This window comes from Acomys russatus, chromosome 17 (genome assembly GCF_903995435.1).
Source record: "Acomys russatus chromosome 17, mAcoRus1.1, whole genome shotgun sequence".
NCBI lineage: Eukaryota > Metazoa > Chordata > Mammalia > Rodentia > Muridae > Acomys > Acomys russatus.
In genome coordinates this window covers 53792868-53805166 of record NC_067153.1, presented here as the reverse complement: position 1 = coordinate 53805166, position 12299 = coordinate 53792868, and the positions used below count along the sequence as shown (strand labels likewise).

At 38.2% G+C, this 12299-nt stretch overlaps 1 protein-coding gene across 1 annotated transcript in view; it reads right to left on the bottom strand.

Moving 5' to 3' along the window:
* Window positions 1-12299, bottom strand: part of Lrrk2 (leucine rich repeat kinase 2) — a 129807-nt gene that overhangs the window by 44973 nt on the left and 72535 nt on the right. The window contains exons 34-36 of the mRNA XM_051160232.1: window positions 5669-5856; window positions 4627-4781; window positions 3521-3667 (exon numbers count right to left, since the gene is read on the bottom strand). Coding sequence (XP_051016189.1) covers window positions 3521-3667; window positions 4627-4781; window positions 5669-5856 — 490 coding nt within the window. The remainder of the gene's footprint in view (window positions 1-3520; window positions 3668-4626; window positions 4782-5668; window positions 5857-12299) is intronic.

Below are 12299 nucleotides of genomic sequence, written 5' to 3'. Positions count from 1 at the left end.
TGAATTCAAGACACATTATAAAGTCCATGCTCTGTAACTAAGTGGGCTTTATTGCAGAGATTCAAGAGTGGCTCATGGGCTGGAGAGATGGCTCAATGGTTGGGAGCACCGACTGTTCTTCCAAAGGACCCAGATTCAGTTCCCAGCACCCACATGGCAGCTCACAACTGTCTGTAACTCCAAAATCTGACACCCCGTAGACAAACAATGCACATAAAATAAAAATAAAAGAGTGGCTCATTACACACAATTCAATAAATGTCATATATCACACACACTTAAGAACACAAATCATATACTATCGTCTGAATGAATTGTGGAAAGAACTTTTGGCAAGTCCCAACATTTCTCAGAATAAAAGCGCTGAATAAACTTGGACTAGAAGAAAAATATCTCAATATCAAAAAGTGTATGTACATTAATGTCAACGTACCAAATCAAAAAATGCAAAAAGCGCCTTCTCTAAAATCAGGAACAAGATAAGGGTGCCCACTCTTTGCATTTTTATTCAATATAATACTTGAATGCTTAGCTATAGTAATAAGAAAAGAAAAAGTAAGTAAAAAAAAAAAAAAAAGGTGAATTTAGGAAAGGAAAATTTGCATGTGGGAGAAATTTGTGCTCAAAAGACCATAAATAGTTTCATAAAATTCTTATAACTTTCATCACTTTCAGGAAATTTTTGGATTCAAACTGAACACACACAAACCAGTAGATACTCTGAACCAATAATAAACTTTGTAAGAAAGAACAGGGGAAAATCCAATACATAATAGCTTCCAAGATGAAAAAGGTAACCTAGGTATAAAATTAACAAAGGAAATGAAAAACGTCTTTGAAATGTTATAGAAAGAAATTGAAAAAGAGGGGGAGAAAGGAAGTGATCAGCTAAACAAAACGAGGGAGAGCAGTGCAGCTGGCCACATATGTGCATATATTCATGTACATGAAAATGGCAAATGCATGCTTCCTTATCAGACTTAAAAGGGAGCTGAAGATGACATTAGAAGAAAGATGCAAAGACCTCATGTCATGTTATTTAGTGTCAATACTATGAAAGCTGCTGTTACTCAAAGCAATATGCTAATTCACTGTTATCAGTACTAAAATTTCCAGCTCTTTACAGGCCTAGAAAAAAAAAAATTGTTCCCTGTACAAAATTCAGTTCAAACTGGATCAAAGGCCCTAATGCAAGATTTCAAACCCTAAAACTGTCAAAAAAAAAAAAAAAAAAAAAAAAAAAAACCATAAGGAAAACACTTGAAAATACAGGCATGGGAAAGGATTTCCTGAAAAGGACTCTAATAGTACAGAAAATAATATCAATATGATAGTATAAAAAATTTAAAGGTTTTGTAAATCAAAGAAAAGTCAGCCAAGGTAAGAGACAGCCTATACTAATCATTTAAAAAAAAAACCCTAATTAATTCAATAAGTGGGAAAATAAATGGAATATACAGTTACCAAAATAAGAAATATAAATCACTAATAAGGATTTAAAAACTGTTTCAAAATCCTTAGCCACTAATTAAAGCTTCTTTGGGGACTTCATCATATCCCAGTCAAAATGACTAACATCAAGAAAAAAAAATGGAAAAAAGAAATAATACTAACAAGATGTGGGAAAGAGGAACCCTTATTCCTTGCTGGTGGGCATGAAAACTGGTGCACCCACTTTGGAAATCGGCTTGAAGGTTCCAGAACAGCACTAAAAATACAGCTATCTAATGATCACACAGCATCTGTGTAAATGCCTGAAGACATCTGAGCCCACCACCAACACACCTGCACATCGCATTTACTGCTGCGCTGTTCCCAATGGCTAAGATATGGAGCTAACATAAATATCCATCATCCGATGGATGAATAGGGAAAATATGACAAATATTCTTAATGCACACACATATATTTTATACATATACATATTATAGTTTTAGTCATCCATAAAAAAATAAAATAAAGTTATCTCATTTGCTGGAAAACCGATGGAACCGGAGATCATTACGCTAGGTCAAATAAAGTAGATTCAGAATGACATATACCATCATTTTTCTTTCATTTGCATAACCTATATTTAGATCCTTTATGGATAAATACATACATGGATGCATATGAGGACACAGGGGAAGAAGGGAGGGAAGTAGAAACAGGAGTAACAGGTGAATGTAAAACAGTAATTTCTCTCATATTCAGAATATAGAGATAGATAGAAGACAGATAGATACATGTGTGTACATACACATGCATGTGTACACTCACACACAGATATAGATACATGTGTGTACATGCATATGCATGTGTATACTCACACACACACAGATATAGATAGATTCATGTGTGTGTACATGCATATGCATGTGTATACTCACACACACAGATATAAGTAGATACATGTGTGCATACATACATATGCATGTGTATACTCACACCCAGATATAGATAGATGCATGTGTGTGTACATGCATATGCATGTGTATACTCACACACACCGATATAGATAGATGCATGTGTGTGTACATGCATATGCATGTGTACACTCACACACACAGATATAAGTAGATACATGTGTGCGTACATACATATGCATGTGTATACTCACACACAGATATAGATAAATGCATGTGTGCGATACATACATATGCATGTGTATACACACACACAGATATAGATAAATGCATGTGTGCGTACATACATATGCATGTGTATACTCACACACACATACAGATATAGATAGATTCATGTGTGTGTACATACATACACATGTGTATACTCACACACACACATACCTGCACATTTGTGATATGAAAGCAGGAGGGAACTACTTGGGGGGAAGCAGCAATGACGTGCAGAAGAGAGATACATGAGGACGGTAGGGGAGGGCAGAAATACATATGTGTGTGGAAATGTCAAAGTGAAACCCATTATTTTTTTTTACGAAAATATTGCTGCCTGCTCTCCCAGAAGAGCCAGATTCCATTCCCACATCACAAAGATTTGTAATTCCAGTTCCAGCAGAACATCCAATGCCCTCCTCCAGCCTCTGCAGGCACCCGGTTTGCAAGTGGTACACAGGCAGCAACGCATGCAGGCAAAACACCCATACTTATGAAAGGAAAAATGCATCTAGGGACAGTGGTTCACAGTTCTAGTCCCAGCACTCGAGAGGCAGAGATAGGCAGAAGAGCTCTGTGAGTTCAAGACCACCCTAGGTTATATAACAAGTCTGGATGAACCAGAGTGAGACCTTGTCTTCCCCAACCCCCCCCAAAATCTATTTAATATAATCCCTTAAAATGTTCAAAATAAAATGACAACAACAAAAGGCACATACTCCTGTTATGACTGTCACAAAGGTGGAGAAGAGGTACTGGAAATTATCTGGGTTTGAGGAGGTGGAGTTGTTTTGAACTCCTGGACTGGATGTCCTCCCACAGCCTCCCAAGTAGCTGGGACAGCAGATGATCACCACATCTGTTGGTCTGGGGCAGGGGGGGTGGGTACATTTAATTACAAGCCTCACCTTTCCTACAAGACGGAACTGTAATTTTCAAGAAACTGTCTGTGCGATTGTCTAAGACTTCAGATCCTACCAGACAGTACGCTTCCGGAGACCAGTTCAAGTAGATGCCTTGTCGCCAGTACATTCTGTTTGGGCGTAGTGCTCTCTCTGAAAGTTTGAAGAGATCCGTGTACAAGCAGTAGTTATTAACTATGTCATTAACTAAAGGAGAAAACTACCATTTATACCATAAGTGGCAGCGATATGTATTTGTTTTGAAATGAGCATTGATTTAATTATGAAACTTTCTTCAAATGAATATAATTTTTTTTCTTTAAGATTTCAATCACATAAGTTAAATGCTTTGTATGCTATGCAATACCTAGACCAAGCTGAGGATACAGAGTTTGACATGGCTAACCGATAACACTTGCAGTTATCTTTTGCCCCAGCCCACCTGATATTCCCTTGTATTGTTACATGCCTCTTACTTTGGAATGAAAGCCTACCATATAAACATGGTTTTGTCACCTTCTCTAAGTCCCTGGAGGATGAGCAGAGGAAGAGAGTGATAGGAGTCCCTCTCTCAGAGGCCAAGAGCTTGCTGAGCAAAATTCCCTCACTACAAGTTGGTTATTTCCATACTATTCTTTGTTGATGTGTGTGTGTGTGTGTGTGTGTGTGTGCACGTGTGCGTGCATGTGTGTATTTGTGTATATGTGTCTATGTATGTGAGCACATATGTGCATGTCTGTGAGTGTGTGTACCTGTGTGCATGTATGTATGCATGTGAGTATGTGCACTTGTGTGTGTATATGTGTGTGAGTGTGTGTAAAAGAGAATGTGTGTATGTGTGTACTCTCAAACTGGTGGATCCCACTAAACCCCATCTTTTAAAGCTATTGCTTCGTGCTTCCTGAGTCTTGGGAAATACAGTACTCACAGTTGATAGAAATGTATCTAATGTGAGAGCAGAGGCATTTCCCACCCAGCAAATTGCATAAGTTGGCACATGTTCGTGTGTTGAGCACTCCTGCCTTCCAAACACGCTAACTCTTGGAAATGCCATGTTACTTTTAACACTTCTTTCTAGTCTGTCTATACAGTAAGCTTTGTTTAACACATACCTCTTCCAGAGAGCATAAAAGGTGAGATTTCAAGTAATCGATTAATCAGTCTTGACCAAAAGCCCATTGGAAAGTAGGGCATTTCATACAGCCGGATAATGATCTCAGAGTTCTCACAGTGGGGGAGTTCTATCACAGGCCTGTGGTCAGATAAGCTGCAAAAGGGAGAATCTGTCAGAAACCCAGAGTGGCAGCCTCACCATGGCAGCTGAGCATACCGCCTGAGCACAGTGGCCTGAGGACGGTGCCCTGAGCATGGTGGCCTCAACCTGGCAGGCTGACTATGGTGGCCTGGGCTTTTCACTCTTTCAAACCCAGGGAAATAACTACTCCAAAGAATTGCATTTTTTAATAGTCTCTTGTCACATGGGTCCATATCGAGAATTTGGAGGTCACTTAATCAGTTCAAATGCATGCTTAAATGAAGTAGATGCATAAAAAATTTCAACACTCCTAAATGCACTAATAAATTAGTACAGCTAGTACAAAGGCAGATATTAAGATTACAGGAAATTTGAAAAGGCGCATGTCCTGGAAACAAGCACACATCTATGTTAGCGTTGGCTCCATCTATTACTCAGTCTAATTTGCGCTCTCAGCAAATGTGAGAGTTTCCTCCTGACGTTCAAAGCAATAAGAGAATTTTCTACAAATAGGCTTAGATTATGGCCCTCCACCATGATGTTCTATTCTTTTTAAACTTTCTTGGAAATTCACTATCTCCCTTAAACCTAATAACTTAATGTAACCATTAAATTGCAAGTAAAGATGGACACACACACTGCTTCGCTATAAATCTTCCTTAATTATTTGAGTGTTGTTAAGCCAAATAGCAATTATATTCATAAAATAATTCCTTTCTTTAATAGATTAATCAACTACATCTTTTCTTTCAAAATATACACTACACATTGCCAGAAACTTTATGAAAGAAGTAAAAACAAAAATGTAGTGTATCTATTACAGAAAAAAAAAATGTTACTTTATCAATCAAAATACTGTATCTGGTAAATCCCTGTACAATTTTTAAGGTTGGTCTTACCTGCTTGGAACCAGCAGATATTCTTCTCCTATTGGCAAGGCAATCTGAAATTTTTCTAATAGTTTAAAGTACTGTGCCATGTAGTTCTTTGGGAATCGCTTTTTCTTTGAAAGGAATTTTTCCACATCTCTCCGGGAAATGATGCCTTTAGGATGTTTCAGACATCCCTCCACCTTCACTGTCAAAATCTGAAAGAGTCCAACTCGTAATCACTAGGTTCATTTTCACGTTTCTAACTTAAACCACCTCTTGTCCTTTTGCTAGGTGCAAATAAGGAGAGAAGTTACAACAATAGGGCAAGATCAAATTTCCGCAGCAGCCAGATGGCCTGGAAGGCCAGTAGGGTGTCCAGTTTAGAAGCATCTGGGAAGCTAAAGAAGAAGGGCTCAGATCCTCAGAATTTCCCCAGCCCCAATCCCCAGCATCCATTCTGAAGACTCATCACAGACATATTCCTAGGTATTCCCTCAAAGTATCTTCTAAATACTAATCCTTCAGGTTGGCTCTAGAGATTGACATCTCCATGATAGGAGGCAACTTCCACCAATGACAAAGCAGTAGTGTGGCAACTCCTCGTTACAGGATCGTACTGATCAAGCATGGGTCAGTAAATCTGGAGAGAGTCAGGGGAATCTGCCCTTTAACATGCTACCGGGGCGATGCTAACATACTTGGGGCGTTAGATAGCATCATGCCAGTCAAGAATAGAAATATGGGTCTGAAGAACCTAACTCCAAATTCAGGCTCTGCTACTCGCCGTGGAACTTTGGGAAAGGTATCTGGTTTTGGTTGTTTGGTGTTTTTGTTTTAAGATGATTTTCTTCTCTGAAAATGAGATAAGAAAGATGACTATGTCTTAAATTGCTGTAGAAATGAAGACTTTATATGTAAGGCTTAAAAAGTGTGTATGATAATCTTAAGCATCAGCTAAGCCCCTGTGTCAGCCATACGACATATTCAGGGGACTTCAGACAAATTTCTTTAAAAAAAAAAAAAAAAAAAAAAGATGTTTAAGCTTACTCTCCCCCCATACCTCTGTAATGTGTAAAGGGTTCCTAAAATGCAAACATTATTTTTGTTATCCATTCAATGAGGTACAGAACTCTCAGGCTCATGGACTTGTTTTCCCACCTCTGTATTTCTATTTCATATGTGCGATTTTACTAAAGCAAGGAAGGGACCATCTATTCAACCAGCTAGTGGGTATGACTGTGGCCAATGGGCTCTTGAATAGGGAAGTGTGTTGATAAGCGCTTTTCCCACCCCGCGTCCTTCACTGCAGGGCCCAACTACGCTCCCAACACTAGGAACTTCACACTGCCCATGAGTTGCTGAGACCTTCTGACAATGCCCTGTGCCCAGCCATACCACCGCTCTCTTCACAGAATGCTGTACCATCTATGATCTCACATGCCCATGCATTAGCTATTTTTCCCCTTTTTATGTCAGCTTGGTGAGTGGACAAACCCAAGCAGCAGGACATCTAGAACATAGCAGACACTGATTGAATTTTATTGAGTTCGTGAAATCTGAAAAACTGATTTGGAGAATTTAGAATAGTCCAGCTACTCATGTGGAAGTCCTGTCCTTTTCTGAACCTGTACCTTTAGCTCCTGCCCATCAACCTGAGCTAAGAAGGTTCCAATTAGAACTCATTGGAATTAAAAGAGATCATCCTTGAAAAAGCACATAGTAATGTTGACTTAGCCTGGCTTATTTTATTCATGTAAACTACATTTTAAAAGGTGTCTATGATTAATTCTTCTAATTTACACATAGCTTCTTCCTTGTATTTATATTAGATATTTCCAAAAAAGCTTTTTCCCTACAAGAATATAGTAATAGTTTCAAAACCTGTACTCCACTAACCCGGAAAACATAAAATAAATGGTTGCCACATTCAGCCAAACCATCAAAATGAAACCAAGAAGAATTCAGTAACCTAAACAAACCCATAACAGACGAGGAGGTTGAAATGGTGATTAAAAAAAATAAAAAAAACTTCCAGCTTGAAAAATAGTAGTTGTCTAGGAACAGTTGCATTCACAGAAGAATTCTACCAGACTTTCAAAGATCTACAGACAGTTCTTCTCAAACTATTCAAAAAATAATAATAATAAAGAAGGAGGGGAGTGGCACTCCTGAATCCTTTCTGCAAAGCCAGAGCACTCTAACATCCAAACAAAGTAAACATGCGCACAAGTCTACAGGACGGATAAGCAGTATCTTGATAAATGTGGCCTCAAAAGTGCTCAAAAAAATACGTAAAAGCCACAAGAATCCCTTTTTTGAATTGTTGGTCAGTCTTCTCTAAGAGACTCACAAGCGTTATAGACTATTAGAACTGTCCTTAGTCCCCCATAGTGGTAGAAATTCTTATTACTGAAAACACAGTGTGCATCAGAGGCAAGGTCTAGAGATATATGTTTTGTTTCCATTCCACTGATTTCTGTTTTGATTCTTATTATTTAATAATGTTAACTGGGTTTGGATTTGGTTTATTTTTGTTGTTAAAATGCATTGAGTTGCATCATTAGGTCATTTATTTGTGATCTTTCTGATTTTTTTTTTTTTTTTTTTTTTTTTAATGTACCACTTGAACTGACTTGAACGCCTCATTTCTGAGGACTAGCTTTCATGGTACCAAAACAAATGCATCATGCAATCTTCCACGGAAAAGAAGCAACCAACAGTCCTATCCAGCTATGATGCCTACGAACCATAACAATGACCAATATAGCACCTCACCTAAAGGATGCGCACACATCATGGAGGTAACCCTGGACTTAAGATCTCATCAACAAAATGGAAACTGTGCCTGGTACCAGAAACCTACCCATCTGCTCGGGGCTAGTGAACTCATATTTCTTGAAGGAGAACATATAACCACCACTGTACTGAAACAGCACAACCCCAAACTACATTCTAAACATTTGTCCCATATCAACAGGTAAGTATAGTCCTCACCCCTCATCAAGGAATCATCCTCTTGCAACAGATGGAAACCATTACAGAAGCCTACAACCAATGAAATTGCAGAGCTGTGAAGCCCAGTCTCCATGGATACATTAAAACCAACTTCTATACCCAAGCCTCAGGTAGCATTACAGAGGAGGGGACGGACGGGGAGGCTGTAAACTCCAAAGGATCAGGGAGTTTTCTGTAAGATTGTGTCTTCAAGGAATGTCAGAAGCTACAACCATGAAGTCTCACAAACATGGCTGCCCAAACATTAGCCAAACAAGCAGAACACCAATAGACATGTTGAACGGGACAGAACAAAGTCCAGGAGACTTAAACCCTACATAGAGAAGAACAGGCAAGCAAGAGATGCTGAGAGGCAGGAGGACATTAACTGGTTATCCAGGACCAAAAGGTCAGAAGCATACATACAAGTAACATTATACAGACTTGAGCAGGATACATTTAGATAGATAGATAGATAGATAGATAGATAGATAGATAGATAAAGGTATACATGTGTATCCAACAATAATTAATAAAAACAGGCCATGAGTGTGAAAGAGTGCAAAGTGAGGTATATGGAAGTGGCTTAGAGGTGCTAAAGGGAATGGGGAATTATGTTATTATAATTTCAAAAATAAAAGAAGTATTTTTTAAAAAAATAAGTAAACAGTGAATATAAGAAACAGAATTTCCAGTTCCAAAGTTTGGGAGTGGCTCTTTATTCAATGATACAATCTGAAATATTATCTTAGTTTTACCACTTTTCAAAATCCTATAATTTCTTTTATCTATCAATGAATATGCTTAAATTATAGACTGTTTCAATCAAATAGAAGTCTGTATCTCCAATGTTTTGTACCAAGATAATTCACCACATCGCTTGTTAATGACCCGTCTGATTAGTCCAATAGATCTCTTTCATATCCCTTTATTGTATAGCTAAATGAGTTTTACAAACATACCCATATCTTGGCTGAAGATTCTCTAATAATTTTAGTGGCAAAACAGCTCAGGGTACAACGTGTGGGGTTCATTAGACCTTCTGCACCATGAAATGAAGTCATTCCTGGCCTGCCTTGCTGAATCACAAAAGTGAATGTCCCTGTTTATTTTTGCTGATTGGTATAACACAAAATTGCTCTTATTCTTACTTGGTTAATTATAGCTTTATTCCCTTTATTTCAATGTATCAGGAAATTTAAATCATCATTTTACTGAAATGTTAAAGCTTCTGTAGTATATTAGAATTGTTTAAATTCTTGATTTCATTTTCACTTAAAAGCCAAGCATGAGGACTCACACCTATAATCGCAGCACTTGGAGTGCTAAGACATGACTATTTGCTGTGGGTTCAAATCCAGGCTGGGCTACGCAGTAAGTTCTAGGCATGGATAGTTCTCTAGGCTAGCCTGGACAAAGTGAGACCCTATCTCCCTGACCCCAAATTCACTTAAACTAGCATCATAACACTATATCTAGGGTAATAAGAATCCCCATGAATGTTCAAATTAATTACTCCATAGAGTCTTCAGAAGCCTTCCTGTAGTCATAGAAAGAACCTCCTTTGGTTTAGGGGAATCGATTCTGCTAGTCTGCCTGTCACCCCCCTGTAACCCCCCTCCTGCCCCCAACAGCCTCCCAGCCATGGGGTATTTTGTTTGTCTTCCTTTGCTTTTGTTTTGTTGTTGTTAAAAAAAGGGAAAGTGATACAAACCTCTTCCTTACTCTGTAAGACACAGCTACCCTCTAATAACATGACCTCTGTGTGTTAAGCCATATAAACACTTATCACTGTGGGGGCAACTTTATCCTTCTCCTGTTTATTTAGAGTTTCTTTCTGACATGACGCTCCACTTACAAAGCAAAATCAATAGGGTAAAATTGACGCTTTCCTAAATAACGCATTTGCCTACACGTATTTTTATTTGATTTCATATTTGGCATACTTCTCTGTACTTCTTGTATTATCTTGAAGCTAGTTTTAAATTTCCAAAAATAGCATGCTTGAAATCATCAGGCAGGTCAAATCAGTACTAAATATAAAGGTATCATTTACCTCTCACTTACATTAAATTAGGGAGCAGCACACAAGAAAACACAATTGTCCTTTCTTGGGTGGAGACATAAAAGGCTTAAAGAAAGAAGAAACAAGAGGAAACTGCCCATGTGGACAAGAGATATGAAGTCATATGACACCTAACCCTGAGAATGTGCCCATAAACACAGGATACCACTGACTCCATCACCATTTCATACGCAGCAAATTCATGCCATCGGTGGCATTTGGGCAGGAATGTGGAAAGCAATTTGAATACATCTATTATTCAAACAGACACTGCCATTAAATGCTAATTACACTGATGTTGAAATGTCCTCTCTAATGCCAAGGTATAGGATTTAGCCTCAACTGATTTTCCTCTCCAAAATAACTCCCTTTTTATCTTTAAATAGATCAGAGCAGTACTATTCAAGATTGCTCAAAGAAATTCAATTAGCCTGATGGTTTAATTGAGAGAGAGAGAGATTTGCAACATGAAAATGGATAATCATGTTAGAGACTTGCTGAGCCACATGCAAAGCTATGAATTGTGTTCATAAATGAAATAACTGCCGTTGAATGTGAGTGCTAGAAACACCATCCCTGAGTTATTCTCAGCTATGAATAAGGGAAGCACAGTGGTCCTTAGCTATGGCAGCCCTGTACTCCTCAGAACTATTTACAAATATCCAGACTCATTTTTACTTGCCAATGCTGAGATGATACTATAATCTAGAAAGTGGCAAGTGGCGGGGGGAGGGGGGAGTGCAAGATGACGCTATCAAATCTACAAAAATGATACACAACAATTAAATTAGTGACTTGTGTGCTCTTGAGTAGTTTCCTATGGAAGACCTCCAGGTGGTTTTTGTAATTGCCTTACATAAACTCATTGGTAATGTACTATTATTGGGAGAAGAAATCATTTTCTATGTGAAACATGAATAGAAAAATGATAATTACCAACATAGTTTTCAGATACATATATATATTTCAAATATATAATACATATATATATTTCAAATATAATATATATATATATATATATATATATATATATATATATATATATGGAACTCCAAAAGAATACCCTCCATGGCCTCTAGTTTTTTTTTATTTTGTTGCTGAAGATAGAGCTGCATGTGTTCCAGGTTGCTCTGGAACTCTCTACACAGCTTAGGATGACCTTGAATGTCTGTTGATCATCCTGCCTCCATCTTCCAACTACTGATACTATAGGCATAAAGTTCCGTGTCTGCCTTTCCTGCATACTTTCTAGATAGATAGATAGCTTCATCAACCCAGTTTTCCTCACATGGATTTACCCTAAAGATTTTCACAATGCTTGTATTCATTCTGTAAAGTCAGTAACCAACTTACCATTGAGGCTTAGATAGTTAGCTGTGACTTGGAAACAAAGACTTGTGAACTTTAAGATGCCTGTCCGTTTCAGGAAGCTCTTTTAGCAGTCTTCCCTGTCAAGTGGTCTATAGTTCTCTAGGCCCCAGGCTTCTCTGAACACAAGCACCAAAATGCTAAATGCGCTTGGTGGGCCCCCAACTCTCCTTTTCAATCACAGCCTCTATCCTCCCCACCCACCCCCCGCACCCCAAATATAAAACACCT